The following is a 19,690-nucleotide window of genomic DNA, read 5'->3' on the forward strand; positions in this document are numbered from 1 at the left end:
ACTATTTCGAAGAAGTGTTTCTGACTATGTTGTTGCTACGGTGGCTCAAGATGAACAAACAATAATATTGCTGCTTTTTCCTTGTTTTTCAAATGAAAAGGTTACACAGACGTTCGCCTAGCCTAGATCTGCCAGGAGCAAACCTAACCTATGTATGCAAACGTCTTTAGACTTTGTCTCATTCATTTATTAGTCAGAGGTTGCATTTACACAGGAAATCCAAGTCTGGATTTTTTCCCCACTAGATCAGATCTTAACTCTCATATTGGGCTAGGCTCTTTCCCTCCAGTCTGGTCGCTTCCTTGCCTTTTCTCTTTCTCTTCTTGACCAATGGTAGGTCTTGATAATTGAGACTACTAATTGGGGAAAGTCATTTCCACTAAATTGGTAATCGAGACTAGCCATAACAGCACATTTGTTAAATGAGAAAACCAGTGTTGATATATTTTCATAATCGTTTAATAAACTAACATTACACTGTGGCCAATAACATTAATAAAAAAACAATAAGCAACAATCAGCCTTTATGTATTTGAATGTCAGGAAAATACACATGAACATATAAAACCCCAATTAAATGTTTGGCGAGTAGCCATTCGTTTTGTTGAGGTGAGGCCGAGGATGTCCGAGGAAGGCACAATACAATCACAGGGCAGCAGGGACTGTCTTTGTTGCTTCATTACCAAAAATGTCCGGCTGCATCAGTGAAAATAATTGTTGCTCGCTATATCCAGCAAGAACTAGGACCATGGAAAAAAAAGTTTGGCTGGAGCTTTTCTGAGCGGTTGGCTATGCATGTACATTTAATGCTGATTGGTTTTGGTTTGCCCACTATAGTGCTGTCAGGGTAGATGTTCAGGCCCATGCTGAGCACTTGTCTTGTTACCAACACACAGCTGTTTCCATTAGAGATAGTTCTTTATGGTTGTGTGGTTAGGTTCAATGGATGAGCAACAACTTTAAGATAGGAAAACATCATGTGGGAATCTGTCATTACCATAGATAGATGGACTCATCTCTGTTAGTGTCTTCTGTCACAGCATGGGCAGTTCCATTGAGGCGATCTCCATTTTGAAGATGTCGATTTTCTTCACGATTAGCTGATCACTCGAGGACCCGGTAAGACATGACTCCAGCAAAGTTACCAAGAGGGATCAGCAAATGAAGTTGGAAGTCCCACCCAATTGACTACGTTAAAATGATGGAAGCCCTCAATGGAGCTGCCCATGCCAATACAGCCTTTTGGCCACTAGAGGCCCCTATAATTCTTCTCGCATCCAAGCGCCGATTGGTTGGATAAACAGCAGTGTGAAGGGTGATTGTCAGGGCTGCAGGGCAATCAGACAGAGGGCCGATCTTTGTACAATCAGCCTCACCCCACACATTCAACAGATCAGAGTGAACAGTTGCACCAAAACACTGCATACATTTCCTTCTGAGACACAACCCTGGATCAGCAAGTGTAAAAATGTATCCTGCTGGACATTATTTTTTGCCATCAATCAACCTTTATTTCACAAGTAAAAAAAAAAAAAAAACTACAATAGTGTTGCAGTAGAGGAGAGATGTTTAGAACGATTATGTGGCCACGGTGGTGAGAAGCTAGGTTGGGAGTTTTCCCAAGAAGATCGGGGTTAACATCCCTGCTATTGCAGCAAGTGCCATGGAAATCTTTGATGACAATTGAGATTGTATGAATATTTGTCCCCGAAAACTCAATCATAATTATTCGCAAAAATACAATTCTAGTGTGGAATCATTCCTCAATCAAGATTCACTAATGAATTGTCAAGTACATATACATGAATAAAAGAGTATTTTAATGGAACGTAATATAATTGTTTTCTTTGTGTTTGGCAAGTCAGGTGGGCCAGGTTTCCCTTTGAAAATCTAGAGATCAATCTCTATAACTAAGAAAAACTAGGGGCTCTGGAATAAGTATTCAGCGCCTTTGTCATTTTCACATGAGAAATTTACACCAAATGCTACTTCACCAAGCAAAATTCATGCGTTAGGAAGCAATCTTCTGTTACTGAAACAACGCAGTACTCTAATTTGGTGTTAACTATTACTAAATCATTAGCCTTAATGACTCAGCCTAAAGTCAAGTAGAAAATGTTCTTGTTTCAAAAGGTAGCTTACTAACTCACTCGTTTCATGAATTCACCTTCTCCACCCTCAAACATCTGCTACAAGTTAAATGCTCTGTATGTAAGTATCTTGACAGCTTCCCCAGACATAGATTACAAATAAGATATGTATATATGTACATCATATTTACAGAGCGTTCCAACACAGATGCAGGTGTTAAGGAGGATGTGAGGGGAGGCCCCCCGTGGAAGAGGCAACGTGAGCTCTAGTGATAAAGCCAAACAGCCAGGGGGTGTAGGGGCGGGGGCTGGGCTGAGTAGATCATTTTCATCCCCGGGCTGCTATAGAAAAGGAAAACAATTCACAGGTAATTCATGGCCTCATTAGCATCTGAACATTAGTTGCCATTTCTACAGTCACCTTTATAGCCTTGCTACACTTTGTAGACCAAGTCTTTAAAAAGTCTAAACAAAGGCACATAGAACAGTACTGTTCAACAAGTAAAGCCTATAACATAGTAGCTACTAGGAAGAGAAAATAATTAGAGTAGGGTCGGTGTATGTAGGTTAGTTTTAGGCTCCAATGCTATGGCTGGGTTAACAAGCTATCAAAGAAAAATAAGTGATATGATTTTAGGGGTATGTTCCATTTGACCCATTAATGACAAAGTATTGGCTGTTTGAAATCAATACTTAAAATGAAAAATCACAATTGAAAAACTAGTTAGTGATTCATAGGCTGTATCACAACTGGACGTGATTGGGAGTCCCATAGGGCGGCGCACAATTGGCCCAGCGTCGTCCGGGTTAGGGTTTGGCCAGGATAGGTCGTCATTGTGAATAAGAATTTGTTCTTAACAGACTTGCCTAGTTAAAGACTAAATAAAATAACGCAATTGCTCTATCAGTATACTGTATTAGACGCAGACTTTAGGGTGCTGGAGATTAGAGCAGTTGATGTACACTACTACATCAATGTATTTTGTCATAAAAAAAAAACTATGGGTGAGATACCAACCATGGTTAGCAAAACAATGAAAAAGTCTGCATGACATACAGTATGTTAGATACCGCCCTCTAGGTCTCACTGAGTGCCCCCTTGAAAGCCTGCATGACTGGTTTGAGTCAAAAGGGGAAGTAATCTCTACTAAAGATGAATTGTGAAGATTACCCCATGCATGCAACCAGATCATGCCAACAGTTACACTTGCATTTACGCAGAGAAAATGAACAAAGGAGAACGTTGGACAGGTGCTGATTGATAAAGTAGAGGTGAAGCGAAGACCGATACAGTGGGGCAAAAAAAGTATTTAGTTAGTCACCAATTGTGCAAGTTCTCCCACTTAAAGAGATGAGGCCTGTAATTTTCATCATAGGTCCACTTCAACTATGACAGACCAAATGAGAAGAAAAAAAATCCAGAAAATCACATTGTAGGATTTTTAATTATTTGCAAATTATGGTGGAAAATAAAGTATTTGGTCAATAACAAAAGTTTCTCAATACCTTGTTATATACCCTTTGTTGGCAATGACAGAGGTCAAACGTTTTCTGTAAGTCTTCACAAGGTTTTCACACACTGTTGCTGGTATTTTGGCCCATTCCTCCATGCAGATCTCCTCTAGAGCAGTGATGTTTTGGGGCTGTTGCTGGGCAACACGGACTTTCAACTCCCTCCAAAGATTTTCTATGGGGTTGAGATCTGGAGACTGGCTAGGCCACTCCAGGACCTTGAAATGCTTCTTACGAAGCCACTCCTTCGTTGCCCGGGCGGTGTGTTTGGGATAAGTGTCGTGCTGAAAGACCGAGTCACGTTGCATCTTCAATGCTCTTGCTGATGGAAGAATGTTTTCACTCAAAATCTCACGATACATGACCCCATTCATTCTTTCCTTTACACGGATCAGTCGTTCTGGTCCCTTTGCAGAAAAACAGCCCCAAAGCATGATGTTTCCACCCCCATGCTTCACAGTAGGTATGGTGTTCTTTGGATGCAACTCAGCATTCTTTGTGCTCCAAACACGACGAGTTTTTACCAAAAAGTTCTATTTTGGTTTCATCTGACCATATGACATTCTCCCTATCTTCTTCTGGATCATCCAAATGCTCTCTAGCAAACTTCCGACGGGCCTGGAAATGTACTGGCTTAAGCAGGGGGACACGTCTGGCACTGCAGTATTTGAGTCCCTGGCGGCGTAGTGTGTTACTGATGGTAGGCTTTGTTACTTTGGTCCCAGCTCTCTGCAGGTCATTCACTAGGTCCCCCCGTGTGGTTCTGGGATTTTTGCTCACTGTTCTTGTGATCATTTTGACCCCACGGGGCGAGATCTTGCGTGGAGCCCCAGATCGAGGGAGATTATCAGTGGTCTTGTATGTCTTCCATTTCCTAATAATTGCTCCCACAGATGATTTCTTCAAACCAAGCTGCTTACCTATTGCAGATTCAGTCTTCCCAGCCTGGTGCAGGTCTACAATTTTGTTTCTGGTGTCCTTTGACAACTCTTGGCCATAGTGGAGTTTGGAGTGTGACTGAGGTTGTGGACAGGTGTCTTATACTGATAAAGTTCAAACAGGTGCCATTAATACAGGTAACGAGTGGAGGACAGAGGAGCCTCTTAAAGAAGAAGTTACAGGTTTGTGAGAGCCAGAAATCTTGCTTGTTTGTAGGTGACAATACTTATTTTCCACCCATAATTTGCAAATAAATTCATTAAAAATCCTACGATGTGATTTTCTGGATTTTTCTTCTCATTTTGTCTGTCATAGTGGAAGTGTACCTATGATGAAAATTACAGGCCTCTCATATTTTTAAGTGGGAGAACTTGCACAATTGGTGGCTGACTAAATACTTTTTTTGTCCCACTGTATGTGTGTGTAGATGAATGGATGCATCATTGGTAACCCGCTATACCAAATCTGAGTTCTATTTTTGTTTTATGTGGGGGGGGGTTATCACAATGGTATTAGTACGAATAAAAAGCAACCTTACCTTATTCACACCTAAGAAAAGGGGAAAGACATTGTAAAACACAAAAACATGTGACACAGAACAGTGATTTCAGGTACCTTAAACCACTGAAAAATGTAATCTCTGACATTTCAGAACAACCCTTTCATCCCCCTGCTAAATACAGTATTCCTTCATTTTTACTTTTTTGAAACAAATCACATATACATGCATGATATTTCTTGTGTATGTTATGCATAATTATCATATAATTCTACACAATTATGCTTCAAGTAAGCACAACATTTATAAAATATTGATAGAAGTCAAGACTGGAAAGCAGAGGTCATACCCGCATTTACATACACACATACAAAAGTATGTGGACATCCCTTCAAATGAGTGGATTTGGCTATTTCAGCCACACCCGTTGCTGACAGGTGTATAAAATCAGCATGACAATGCCCCCGTGCACAAACTGAGGTCCATAAAGAAATGTTTTGTCAAGATCAGTGTAGAAGAATTTGACTAGCCTGCAGAGCCCTGGTCTCAACCCCATCAAACAAATTTGCAATGAATTGGAACACTGACTGCGAGCCTGGCCTAATCACCCAACATCAGTTCCAGACTTCACGAATGCTCCTGTGGCTGAATGGAAGCAAGTCCCTGCAGCAATGTTCCAACATCTAGTGGAAAGCCTTCCCAGAAGAGTGGAAGCTGTTACAGCAGCAAAGGGGGGACAGACTCCATATTAATGCCCATGATTTTGGAATGAGATGTTCGACAAGCAGGTGTCCACATACTTTTGTATAGACAGAGATAGATATGTATATACACACATACACTACCGTTCAAAAGTCTGGGGTCACTTAGAAATATCCTTGTTCTCCATGAAAACATACATGAAATGAGTTTCAAAAAGGACAGGAAATATAGTCAAGACGTTGACATGGTAATATATTATTTTTAATTTAAATAATAATTGTGTCCTTCAAACTTTGCTTTCGTCAAAGAATTCTCAATTTGCAGCAATTACAGCCTTGCAGACCTTTGGCATTCTAGTTGTCAATTTGTGGAGGTAATCTGAAGAGATTTCACCCCATGCTTCCTGAAGCACCTCCCACAAGTTGGATTGGCTTGATGGGCACTTCTTACGTACCATACGGTCAAGCTGCTCCCACAACAGCTCAATAGGGTTGAGATCCGGTGACTGTGCTGGCCACTCCATGATACAGAATACCAACTGACTGCTTCTTCCCGAAAAAGTTATTGCATAGTTGAGCTGTGCTTTGGGTCATTGTCCTGTTGTAGGAGGAAATTGGCTCCAATTAAGCGCAGTCCACAGGGTATGGCATGGCATTGCAAAATGGAGTGATGGATCTTGAAGAAGGAAGGCTCTTTAACCCTGTACAAATCTCCCACTTCATCACCCAAGGACCATCACATTGCCTCCACCATGCTTGACAGATGGCATCCAGCACTCCTCCAGCATCTTTTCATTTTTTTCTGTCTCACAAATGTTCTTATTTGTGATCTGAACACCTCAAACTTAGATTTGTCTGTCCATGACACTTTTTCTCCTCCTCTGTCCAGTGTGTGTTCTTTTGCCCATCTTAATGTTTTCTTTTTATTGGCCAGTCTGAGATATGCTTTTTTCTTTGCAACTCCGCCTAGAAGGCCAGCATCCAGGAGTCGCCTTTTTAAATCAAATTTTATAAGTCACATGTGCCGAACAGTGAAATGCTTACTTACGAGCCCCTAACCAAAAATGCAGTTCACGGTTGACATTGTGACTGCTGTTTTGCGGGTACTATTTAATGAAGCTGCCAGTTCAGGACTTGTGAGGCATCAGTTTCTCAAACTAGACACTAATGTACTTGTCCTCTTGCTCAGTTGTGCACCGGGGCCCCCCCACTCCTTTCTATTCTGGTTAGAGCCAGTTTGCGCTGTTCTGTGAAGGGAGTAGTACACGCCGTTGTATGAGATCTTCAGTTTCTTGGCAATTTCTCAAATGGAACAGACTTCATTTCTCAGAACAAGAATAGACTGACGAGTTTCAGAAGAAAGGTCTTGTTTCTGGCCATTTTGAGTCTGGAATCTAAACAAATGCTGATGCTCCAGATACTCAACTAGTCTAAAGAAGGACAGTTTTATTTCTTATTTAATGAGAACAGTTTTCAACTGACCTAAGAAAATTGCAAAAGGGTTTTCTAATGATCAATTAGCCTTTTAAAATGATAAACTTGGATTAGCTAACAACATGCTATTGGAACACAGAAGTGATGGTTGCTGATAAATGGGCCTCTGTACATCTATGTAGATGTTCCATTAAAAATAAGCAGTTTCCAGCTACAAGTCATTTACAACATTAACAATGTCTACACAATATTTCCGACAAACTTGATGTTATTTCATTTGATAATTGTTTTTGCTTTTCTTTTAAAAACAAAGACATTTCTAAGTGAGCCCAAACTTATGAACTGTAGTGTAAATACATATATTTGCATTTGGAAAGTATTCAGACCCCTTGACCTTTTAAAACATTTTGTTACATCATAGCCTAATTCTATAATTGATTAAATATTTTTTTCCTTCTTCCTCAATCTACACACAATACCCCATAATGACAAAGCAAAAAAAATGTTGTATATGTTGGCTAATTTATAAATAAACTGAAATCACATTTACATAAGTATTCAGACTTTTTACTCAGTACTTTGACGCACCTTTGGCAGCCTCGAGTCTTCTTGGGTATGACGCTACAAGCTTGACACACCTGTATTTGGGAAGTTTCTTCCATTCTTCTCTGCAGATCCTCAAGATCTGTCAGGTTGGATGGGGAGCGTTGCTGTACAGCTATTTTCAGGCCTCTCCAGAGGTTTGATTGGGTTCAAGTCCAGGCTCTGGCAGGGCCACTCAAGGACATTGAGACTTGTCCCATTGCCATTGTTCAGTTTGGCTGGGCGCCCAGCTCTACAAAGAGTCTTAATGGTTCCAAACTTATAACATTTAAGAATGACGCCACTGTTCTTGGGGACCTTTAATGCTGCAGGCATTTTTTGGTACCCTTCTCCAGATCTGTGTCTTGACACAATCCTGTCTCGGAGCTCTACTGACAATTCCTTTGACCTCATGGCATGTTTTTTGCTCTGACATGCATTGCTAACTGTGGGACCTTATATAGACAGATGTGTGCCTTTCCAAATAATGTCCAATCAATTGAATTTAACACAGGTGGACTCCAATAAAGTTGTAGAAACATCTTAAGGATGATCAATGGAAAGAGGATGCACCAGAGCTCAATGTTGAGTCTCAAAGGAAAGAGTATAAATAACTATGTAAATAAGGTGTACGTTTTTTTGAATAGATCTGCAAAAATGTCTAAAAACCTGTTTTCGATTTGTCATTATGGGCTATTGTCTAAAGATAAGAGGTTTAAAAAAAATGTAATCCATTTCAGAATACTTTTTTTTACATACATACACACAGTATTTATATTCTTTAATGTAAAAAATAAAATGCTATTCCCTTGTCGGGAGAGATGGATAGAAACCGTTAAGGATCAGCCAGTCCCTCCCACCAGCCTCTTCACCACACCCACCCAGTCAGAACCCCAACCATGCCCATCCTACTTGCGTACTTTTCCAGGAATATAGTTCCGGTCAATGGACTCATCTTGAAGGAACATGTGAAGACAGCGCTCATTCTGGGCCAGGGGATGACCTGCAAGTCTGGTGATAGAGGAGAGAGTAGCAGGTTTCAGTTAAATATCAATCATAGTTGATTATTAGTGGAGTCAAAGGCAGATGACTGGGAGTTAATTTGATAATGACCTGAAATGGAGACACAGCGATACAGAGAGAAATAATACAGACAGAAATTATACACACCTGTTGATGAACTGCTCCAAGCCTACCCTCCGCTCCTCAATGAAGGACTCCTCAAAGATACCCTCATCTCCTCGGAAGGGCAGCTGTCTTTTTAAAGCTTTCCCAGGGAGAGGGGGCACCACAATCTTTAGAAAGCACACAACTTATCAGTAACTTAGTCACATACAAACTTTAATGTCTTAAACATTTCTGTTTAGATTAGTATTATACCGGTCCGACATGCAAGCAATTAGTTATGTAGTGTGTAACTACCTTACTGTCTCTCTCCAGCTCATTCTTCAGCCACTCAAAATCACTGTACCTTCTCCGCACAACAGAGTCCTTAAGTTTGAAGATGGGAAGATTTGTCTGCATATGAAAAAATTTATATTAAATCACTACATTAAATGACAGAAATCCAGGAGTGACATTTCCAGCACAGAATCCACAGTGACATGTTCAGGCATCAGTGCTTACACCAGAACCCTTCACTGATGAATCATTTGATCAGCATCTTGTCTCTGAATCTGTGAAAAACACTTCAGTTTTGTGACACTGGTGTGTGTTGCTGTGTCTAGTGATAATAGATGGTTTAGAGTAGGAAAACACAGAGATTGTTGCATTAATATGTTGAGATTTGTAGTACTAAGTAAGGGTATACAGTAGATATTTTATTTATTTTACTAGGCAAGTCAGTTAGGAACAAATTATTATTTACAATGACGGCCTACACCGGCGAAACCCGGACGACACTGTGCGCCGCACTACAGGACTCCCAATCACGGCCGGCTGTGATACAGCCTGGATTCGAACCAGGGTGTCTGTAGTGACGCCTCAAGCACTGAGATGCAGTGCCTTAGACCGCTGTGCCACTCGGGAGCCCAGTACACACTGTGCAAATTGTGTCTATCCCTCAGCACATGTAGTCTCTGTTCAGCATGCCAGCATGCCCTAGATCTGGGATTTAAGAGACTAGCCCATGTACAAACAGATCTTTCTAATACCATGAAGGTTTAACACCCTAGTGGCTGGTTGCCTATCTCATAACTAGAGCGTTAGCTGGCCCAGTATTCTCCAATCTTGGTCCTGGGGATTCCAAGGGTGTGCAGGCTTTTATTCTGGGTTGGAGAAAAAGCTTATACATCCTACAGAAATCACAGCCCATGCTAGTCACTATGTTATCTGGCAGAAGCACTGCTACCAAACTAACACAGTTATTTCACATACTGGCTATTTGATGTTGGTGGTAGCCATCTTAGTAACGACTGCATCAGGAATTTGTATATAACGATTATTTCAAATGACAAAGAAGTGAAAGACTAAGCATTTGAACAGCAAAAAGTCCAGTCTCTCGAAAAACCGTCCCACCCATGTTCCCTCATCATACTAGCGTCACTTAAACTAGGCCCTGCTAAAATCACCGGCCCCGATTTCAATACTGCAAGCTAGTACAAACCTAGAACACTCACCCGCATTCGCACTTCATAGGTGGTGAATCTGTTCCGGCCAACTCCAATTGTTTGTGGGTCATAAACGTCGATTTCAAGAAAATTGCTTGGGGGGCCATACGCATCTGTGAGATCCTGTGGTTTAGAGTTTAATCGGCGAGTATCTGCAACAGTGGGATCCGACATGTTCGGCTTCTGCTGCGGCTGATCTCAAGACGATACAATTGCGAAGGTTCTTGTTCCGCAGCCAATCGAAACAGAGGAAACGCATTCCTCTTTCCCCAAGTATTTACCGGCGTTACCCTTAACCAATTGCAGAAGAGAATGAAACAATTGTGCCAAAATTAAACGAGTGTAAAACAATAATCATACAGACAAAATGTGATTAAAATATTATCAATGAAGAGAACGACTGTTTAGAATTTTAAAGTCTTACAAATTTACAGGACGGCCTATTCTGTTGTAAAATAAATAAATAATTGTTTCCAAAATAAATACTTTCAGGAGTTTAAATCAGACCAGATGTATATTTTTGTTGTACATAGGTCTAGCTCTACTCTGTATTATTATTCTGCTTACATCACGCGCTGCATTCGATAAACACTCCCCAAACAAAGTTATACTCTGAAATACACTGGGAATTGTAGTTCTTGTGCACAATGTCAGATTATTGTTTAAATAAACACACTGTACCATGCTGATTTAGGCTGATCTAAAAAAAATCTAATGAAACGTGTTGCATAGAACACATCGAACATTCCTATGCTTTTCTAGGTTGGTACCGATATTCTTGAAAAAATAATATCACACTGAAATGAATCATCTTCACAGATCTTTCTGCACACAAATCATTATTTTTGAATGTCACTGTACAACAATGGCAATTTTAAAGTAACCTGACTACGACCTACTTTTTTTTAATGACAGTATACCGATAGACTGAGACTATTGGTGAAAGTTTGAGGGTCAAATGAAAGAGGGATGCATGTGCTTCAAGACGAGATTGGAGCTGAATAGATCTGTAGCCTAGAAGTCTGGGCTACTTGGGCAATTGAAATATGATGGACCATTGTCGGGTAACTTTCCAGCTTTGGTTTAGGTGTGTAGGTGGTGTGTGTACACTTTAGGAAATGTTACACAATCCTGATTTAGGTATTTTAGCTCGACAGCCGTTCGTTGTTTACATTCGTGCTTAAGAAGTCACATGACTGACTGCATTTCCCAGCAGTCCTGACCACGCATGCGCAGTACGCGTTTTCTGGCAGTGGTAAACAGACGTCAGAAGGGAGTCTTCGCCTCGAGTCAAAAATAAACAAAAAAAGATATACGATGAATGAATATTTGGACATCCAGAATAGCCACAAGTCAAGCGAAACTAACGAATGAAAGGGGGAGAATTCCAAAGGACGGTACTGAAGCCTTTTTTTCCGACTTTTGAAAGGATTTTAAACTCCGAAATAACTGGAGTTAGCCAGCAGCTAACTTTAAGTGGCTATCACGCTATTTAAAAAACTACGTTTGGTGTGTGGAGTCGAGCCGAGGTGGGAGAGCCTAAACTCCAAGAAACCGTGGATTACGAACCGTGCTTTAAATTGGCCACAAGACGCGGAGTGATCCAATTTTAGGCACACTCTGAAGGTTTGTGCTCGCGCGAGCATCGTGTGCTGCTGCGTGTCAAGAAACATGGCAGATGGTGACACGCGCTTGCCCGCAATGTGGAGGAGTGTGAAAAATTGAATCAGAAAACCACGAACTTTCTGATCCATTTGTTTCTTCTAATTTTGTTTTACAGACCACCATGATCAAACTGTTAAGTAAGGTTTTGCGCTCAACATTTTATTTTTGTCAGTCGACTAAAATTACTTAGTACTGTAGCCAAAGAAGCGACAGCCAGCATAACATTACTGTTTTGACATCAGAAGTAAACGTGTCATTGCTTAGATAATCAAATATTGCAGATTTATTTTACTTGAAACATTGACTATTTTATTGCATCCTCCATTAATCCAGATTTTGTGTTCACTCTAAGTAATATTGTTTCACGGGAGCTGTGACAGTTAGATGTATGTTGAAATCAAAAAGTTGTTGTTTACTAAATTGCTTTGAATTTTAATATCAATGTTCAAACTAATATTATATAAACTCCAGTATTCTATTGAAGCGGGGGGTTATTTCTACGAGCGAAGGAGCGAGACAGCACGTTGTTTACAAGTGCAGACGGAGGCACCGCAAACCAAGTCGGCTCTTTTGTAACAGAGACCCACTGTGGTAATCCTTATTTGTGGGTTATTTGAAAAGTATATGTGTTTGAGGGTAACTTTTATGTTATAATGTTAAAGCGAAAAGCAAGACGCGAAATAAGTCAGTTCAATTTATAGTGTTGTGAGAGCAATACTTTTATAGCTAACGTTACTTTTACCTTCATAAACATCGAATATATTTACATTTTCCACAACAAGCCACCGAGACAAACGTTTATATATATATATATGTATATATATATATATATATATTTTTTTTTTTAAAGTATATACCCCACAGTAACACGTTATGTGGGGCATAAATTGCATTGGTCTTTGATTTCAATCCAGATGTTTTGGTGTGCGTTCCTCCCCGAGTTCTCTTTGTTCTTTTATACAAACAAAGGAACCGTCATCCCAGCCCTCCTCTGCTCCATGTAAATCGGAAGGTTTATGATAGTTACTATTAAAGGGATTATTTGGGTCCCCTAATCTCCAATCTCAGGATTAACACCGCTATACTGGTGTATCCAGATTATTGTTTCTCTCTTCTACTAGTCCCCTTAATAGAGAATGGAACATAGCGTTTTTGTGTAGATAGTTGAGGTTTATATAGAACTTTTGGTTATACAATAATTACATTAGACAGTATAGTCTAATTTTGAACATAGACCCCTTCTTAGATAAGAATAGGCCTACATTTTGGTGTGCCTATTACAAATACATGTCCCTAGATTACATTTTACATTAGTCATTTAGCGGATGCACTTATCCAGAGCGGTTTAGAGGAGCAACTAGGGTTAAGTGCCTTGCTCAAGGGCACATCAACAGATTGTTCACATAGTCGTCTCAGGGATTCATGCCTTCAGTTACTTGCCTAACGCTCTTCACCACTAGGCTACCTGCGACCCTACAAAAATACAATATTGTTATTTTGATTTAAAAAAAACATTTTGTTTCAATATCTGTCTCACTATTATTTACCTTGACAATTTATTGTATGTATCATCCCTTAGTTGTCTACATTTAGGATAGTTGTAGCAAACAAAACTTTTACAATGGAGGGTTCGACGGTACCTACGATTGACCCAGATTTTGAGCCGCAAAGCAGACCTAGGTCGTGCACATGGCCGCTCCCCAGACCCGACATCTCAGCTGTCAAACCGGAGGGGGGGGACGGCCCTGAATCTTCTGCGGGAACCCCGCCCGCCGCTGACGATAAGCAGGAGCAACAGCAAGTCATATCCGAGCCTGAGAAAGTTGTGGTCACAGAGGGAGGAGTCGTAGCCGGAGTAGGTGGAGCCACACCCCGAAAGGGATCATCCCGGCGCAATGCATGGGGGAACCAGTCTTACGCGGACCTGATTAGTCAGGCTATTGAGAACTCTCCAGAGAAGCGTCTAACCTTGGCACAGATATATGACTGGATGGTGAAAACTGTGCCTTACTTCAAAGATAAAGGAGATAGCAACAGCTCAGCAGGGTGGAAGGTAAAAAAACATGCTCATCATTATTGTTATTCACATTGTTAGAACCATGTTATACAGCCAATTTGCTGTGAACATTATTACACTGCATTAATTAGTGAATAATGGAAGTTATTGCTTGAAATCTATCGTCAAACCAAGTTGAATGTTTTCTGAAAATTTAACAAGGCACCAATCTTAAAACCCTTTTTCTTGCCCCCCCCCTTCTTCTAACTCAGAATTCAATTCGCCACAACTTATCACTCCACAACAAGTTCCTGAGAGTTCACAATGAGTCCACAGGCAAGAGTTCTTGGTGGATGCTCAACCCAGAGGGGGGCAAGACTGGGAAAGCCCCCCGTCGCCGTGCTGCCTCCATGGACAACAGCAGCAAACTGCTGAAAAGCCGGATGCGAGCCAAGCAGACCAAGAAGGCAGCAGCAGGCCTGGGCGGGACCACTGGGGGCGATGGCGACAGGGGCGCAGACAGTCCCAACTCCTCCCAGCAGTTCCCCAAATGGGGGGTAAACAGCGGCAGCCCCTCATCCCGTGGTAGCCTAGACGAACCTGACATGTGGACCAGCTTCCGTCCACGCACCAGCTCCAATGCCAGCACCCTGAGTGGCCGGCTGTCCCCCATCGGCCCCGGGCAGGAGGATGAGGATGACCTGCCTGAGGAAGGTTTACTCGGCTACTCCACGGGCAACCTGCCCCCCACCCTCACTGAGACACTAATGGAGGAGCTGGACCTGATCGATGGCCTGACACTGATGACCGAGCAGCAGGGAGGGGCTAGTCCCAGCACAGCCCCACCGGCTCCCCCCACCCCTCTGCCCTCTGCCTCAACACTGCTTCCCCGGGGCTCCGGGTTCCCCTCCTTCCGCCAGCTACAGCCATCTAACATCTCCCAGGCCCCCAACCAGACTGGGGGACAGTCCTCAGGCACACAATGTGGCAACAATAACAACTCAAAACCATTAAACTATGGTAACTCTCTCTTTAACCCCATGCCCAGCCCTGGCTCCCGTGGGACTGGTCTCTATGGCACTCATGTTCCCTCCAGCTTGGAGGCATTGCTCACCTCGGACTCCCCGCCTCCCAGTGATTTCATGATGACCCAGGTGGACCCCCTTATGCCCAGTCCTGGTGTAGTGGGGATGATGGGCATGGGGGGGCCCATGGTGGGAGGGCGGCCCAAACCTAACCAGCTGTTGCTGGGGAAGGGGCTTGAGCCAAACACTGTGGCATCCATGAGGATGCAGTCCCAGCTTCAACAGCAGCACTCTCAGCTGGGCCTGGGCATGATCCTGTCAGGCATGGCCCAAGACTCTCCACAGCTCTCAGCCCTCAAAGCTCAGCATGCACAGCTGCCAGGTTTGGGGCCTCACCACGGAGGGGTTCTATCCAATATAGGAGGAGGTCTGCCAGGGATGGGCCAGTTCGGAACGCTGAGCTCCTTCCTACCAAGTCAAGACCGCTTGCCCACCGACTTGGACATTGAGATGTTCACAGAGAACTTGGACTGTGACGTGGACTACATCATCAACAGTGACCTCATGGATGGAGAGGGCATTGATTTCAACTTTGACCCCATAGTGCCAGGTGGGCAAAGCTACTCTGGCCCTGCAACTACGCAGAGCGCCGCCCACAACTGGGTACCCAGCTAACTTCTCAGCAACCTTGCAGTGTTAGCCAGGTATGCTGAAATTATACTTTCAGGTTCTAACCTCTCAGTAGTTTTGCACTCCACAACTAAACCACCCTTTTCTTTACCCATTGCTTTCTTTATCCTCTTCATGATTACCCTTGTCTCCCTCTCACCCTCACTCACTTCCTGTATCCCCTGCTTTGTTCTGGAGATTAATCAAGAACATCATGAACTACAATTTGAACATTTGTCTTTTACTTGTTGTTGCAGGTAAGGATCCCCAATCACACACAAACTCAACGACACCTACAACAAAGAACACACCTGGTGCATTCATTCCTAATCCTCATCTCCCCATTGGCTGAAGATCCAATTCCGAAACAATTTTTTAAACCTTTGTGCTTGTACTTTTGATGAAACCAGACCTCAGACATCCATGTCACGGGCCATCCATGTCCCTCCCCCTAGTAACAGTTGCAACTTTTGGGGACTTTGCCGTATTTTTATGAGTGTTTGAGAAAAGTATGACAGAATTTATTTGGAGTAAAAGATGAAGCACAACTAACAACTCTTAAGTTAATATCACAATGACTATTATCACTATACCAAAGTAGTTTTAGGATTGATATGGTACACTTCCTTGATGTCTTTGATATTGAAGGTGAAATGGACAGTGCACACAGGAAAAAATTGCCAGTTTTCATATAAATTGTAGGTGGTTAACTATTACCGACAACCACCAACTTGGACATGAAATGACGCTGCTGCATCTTTATCTATGGAGGGAATGAAGTTCCAACACACTCCTCTGGACTTTCCTCAATTCAAATATTGAGAAGATGGCACGAGCAAAGGCTGATGATGTTAAGTCATTGGATGAGACCAAGTTGAAGATATATGATTTCACATTGGACTCCGCATGTTGACCGAACGAAGTCTAACATTTGGTCGCTTGGTGGTACGAAACATGTGCTTCTGTTTCTTTTTCATTGACGAGACCGCAGCTGCAAAGTAACTAGGAGTTATGTCAGTAGTCATTTAACAGTACAGGGTATGTGATATGCATTTACCGCTTGGCATTCATGACTCCGCTCAGTGTGTGCTAAAGAGCAGGGTAGAAAACACTTTGGTGGAGTTTTTTTTATTTTCCTGATGTGCAGTTACACTAACAATGTGAAGAAAAGTGATTTGTGAGCTTTTTACAGGGGGCATTCAAAGGTAATTGTATTTGCCAACAAATTATTTGGTTGACAGTGTTATATCATTGAAAGCTGTTTTCCTCCACTGCTTTAAGGGCCGTTTTGAAGGTTTTGCGGAACTGGGTTGTGTTTCAAGGCACTTGGGAGTATTCTTGTCATGTGGCTCCTGTACTCTAATGGCAAAATAAGAGACTAAACCAAGTTCGGTTGAATCATTTCATCAAAGAAAAGAGGCAAGGTTGTATACATGCTATGTAAATAGACATGTCATGCTATGCAGATCAATCAGGAGAATTCAAAAGAAATCTTGAAGGAAATTGTTAAGATCTCCTCTTGAAGGGTTTTGCATTTAATGTTTTCCTGCAATGTTCTATCCCTTAAAGTAAGGGAAACTGGGGCTTCACGTGGAAATATTTTCTCACTGATAACTTTGTTATACATCTTTTTTTTCATTAAATTAATACAACATGTGAGAAGTAAAATATTTGACTAGTTTAATATACAATTTAGATGGAGGTTATGTGTGAAATATTAACATATATGAATATATTTCTATTACTAATCAGAAGTTATGGAGAAAAACAATTTCAGATCATTTTGAACGGTCATTTTCTATATATTCTTTTATTTTTTTGTAAAAGATGAGATGCATGTAGATTTTATACATAACCAAAAGAACACTAAGAATTACATGGCAGGTAGGGGGTCATTGGGACAACAACAACAAAAACATTTTAGTGTAGATAAGCTTCGCAAGTGGAGCCAAAGAAAGAAAGAAAGAATAATAACTTGATTTTCCAAATTGACTTGGCACTTAGTTAATTTGACTTGATTATTGTGAAATTTAAATCCAAGTAAAAACCTGCACGTTATTTACACAAGGGAGGACATTTTGCTTTCAGCAGTGATTCTGAATTCACATCTCAAATGATGCGGCGATCAAATCTCAGGGTCATTCAAAAATAATAATAATGGAAACATCTTCCTTAAGTGAGTAATCAGATAATCAGCAGAATTACATTTATTTTAGGTGAATTTACATGTTAAAATACAAGACTGGAAACCAACAGCCCCTCGTGTTTTGCCATTTTCTTGATCGCGAGGCATCCTTGACACAAGGGTCTTTGAACCATACCACTCTCAATTTAACGCTTAAAAATATCAATTCTAATTTTACTTTCAAGGATAGAAATAAACAAGAGATCTTTAGTCATGTATATCATAACAATAGTCTTGTTCGAGGTTGTTAAACTGCCAATATTGAACACTATAGCATGTTATTCAATAGCAAGATGCACCATGTCATTTTTCATGTTTTTTTTCCTTTAGAAGATGAGTTTTGTGTTAAGAGGAAGTTTGTATTTAAATACTTGATCACGACAGAAGAAAAGGTTTCATTTATTGTAAATGTGTTTTGTGTTGACCAGTTTTTCATCTGAAATGCATCCTAGATGGAGTTTGACATCCATTATTGATCATTTCACTGTAACCATGTGAATACTTTAGCTTTTCATTTGTATAAAGCACTCTCTTTCTCACAGATTTTTCTATTGACCGGTGCTAGTTGTCATTTATGACATACCCTAAGAGGGCCATAATGCAATGGGTGCATATTTAGATTATTTCAGGGCCTTGAATCATTTGTATGCAGCACAAGGATATTTTGAGTGAGGTTGTGATTAGTTAAATCTGAAATATGTAACTTTTTGGGCAACCTGACAAAATTGTCGTCATTGTAAGCAAGTCTAAGAAGCGGTAGATCTGTTCTATGTGCACTATTTCTATGCTTCCCGTTTTTAAGTTTAATTTTTGTCTTTTACTTTCGATTTTATACACCATCTGAAAATATAATTTTTGGTTATGGAAAATATATTTCACAGTGGTTTAGATGGTACGATTTTTGGTTATGGAAAATATATTTCACAGTGGTTTAGATGGTACAATGCGTAATGCTACACTATGCGTGATTATTTTGTCACACAAACTGAAATTAGGCAAGCTATTAGAATTTTAGCAACCAGGAAATGGCGGAGCGATTTCTGCATAGTGCATCTTTCAAGAAACAAACCTTTTATTTTTCTGTATTGTGATCCCCAAACGTTGTCACTTACAAATAGTTTTGAAATTAAAGTGAATACCATGTAGTTTGAGGTATTTTAGTAATGATGTATGAAATGTAAGCAAAAGGCAATTAATTTACTGGTCCCATTGATGTACAACAAATCAACTTGTTTGCTGTGATGGATTCCACAGGGTCATACTATTGTTACCATTATCATCCGGGTCTTTGAGACATGTCTTCTGCTTATGCATCTTAGGATGGGTGTGTGTTTGATAGGACTGTATGAAAGTGAATGTGTCAGTGTTGGACAGTAGTGTAACTTGTGTGTTGGTGGCTGTTTGTAAAAGCACAGGCTATAGAGGACATCCTTCTCATAGACTTTATTTGCTCGGTCATGCCTTGAGTAATCTGCTGGCGTTTCAGCCACTGTCACCTACAATATATGGGCTTTTTACTTTGTATCCCCTAGTCCCTGTAATATTTCCTCTCAATATGTTTCTTACATTTCTTTAATACTAATTTTCTTATAATAAAAGTAGGAGTTAGTAATTTTCTTATTTTTAAATAAAAAACAGCCCCACTTTTTGATAGTACAGCATTTTAGTATGTGGACAGGGTTGAGTAAGTATTTTCTTTTTAAGGGGGGGGTCAGGGGTTAATAAGTTGTGCATAGCCAATATGGGTTGATTTACTTTGATTAGTTTTGGTCTTATCACTACAG

The 19,690-nt window shown here is 40.9% G+C and overlaps 2 protein-coding genes across 6 annotated transcripts; one reads left to right on the plus strand and one right to left on the minus strand.

Annotated features, from left to right (window-relative positions):
- Positions 1-441: 441 nt before the first annotated feature.
- Positions 442-10,919, minus strand: LOC135526365 (sorting nexin-12). Of its 5 annotated transcripts, XM_064954688.1 has the most exons (6): positions 10,791-10,918; positions 10,376-10,657; positions 9,180-9,275; positions 8,928-9,052; positions 8,678-8,768; positions 442-2,432 (listed from the first exon to the last, which is right to left on the minus strand). In XM_064954688.1, exons 2-6 carry the CDS (start codon positions 10,538-10,540, stop codon positions 2,244-2,246), a joined length of 666 nt encoding a protein of 221 aa, XP_064810760.1. In that variant the 5' UTR covers positions 10,541-10,657; positions 10,791-10,918; the 3' UTR covers positions 442-2,243. The 5 variants fall into 5 exon arrangements, with proteins under 5 accessions (XP_064810760.1, XP_064810759.1, XP_064810763.1 ...); XM_064954687.1 differs by having other exon boundaries at positions 10,376-10,918; XM_064954691.1 differs by lacking the exons at positions 442-2,432; positions 10,791-10,918 and adding an exon at positions 5,070-5,090 and having other exon boundaries at positions 10,376-10,752.
- Positions 10,920-11,615: 696 nt separating this feature from the next.
- Positions 11,616-19,562, plus strand: LOC135526367 (forkhead box protein O4-like). The gene is made up of 3 exons (XM_064954692.1): positions 11,616-14,084; positions 14,300-15,756; positions 15,979-19,562. Exons 1-2 carry the CDS (start codon positions 13,653-13,655, stop codon positions 15,725-15,727), a joined length of 1,860 nt encoding a protein of 619 aa, XP_064810764.1. The 5' UTR covers positions 11,616-13,652; the 3' UTR covers positions 15,728-15,756; positions 15,979-19,562.
- Positions 19,563-19,690: the final 128 nt, after the last annotated feature.

This window comes from Oncorhynchus masou, chromosome 32 (assembly GCF_036934945.1).
Source record: "Oncorhynchus masou masou isolate Uvic2021 chromosome 32, UVic_Omas_1.1, whole genome shotgun sequence".
Lineage (NCBI taxonomy): Eukaryota > Metazoa > Chordata > Actinopteri > Salmoniformes > Salmonidae > Oncorhynchus > Oncorhynchus masou.

Excerpts from the sequence above, each read along its gene's own strand:
- LOC135526365 (XM_064954688.1), bottom strand. The coding sequence starts at position 10,540 with ATGTCGGATCCCACTGTTGCAGATACTCGCCGATTAAACTCTAAACCA. Across the intron at positions 9,053-9,179 it reads AGCTGGAGAGAGACAGTAAG|ATTGTGGTGCCCCCTCTCCC; the intron begins GTAGTTACACAC and ends TGCTTTCTAAAG. Across the intron at positions 8,769-8,927 it reads TTGGAGCAGTTCATCAACAG|ACTTGCAGGTCATCCCCTGG; the intron begins GTGTGTATAATT and ends CTCTATCACCAG.
- LOC135526367 (XM_064954692.1), top strand. The coding sequence starts at position 13,653 with ATGGAGGGTTCGACGGTACCTACGATTGACCCAGATTTTGAGCCGCAA. Across the intron at positions 14,085-14,299 it reads ACAGCTCAGCAGGGTGGAAG|AATTCAATTCGCCACAACTT; the intron begins GTAAAAAAACAT and ends CTTCTAACTCAG.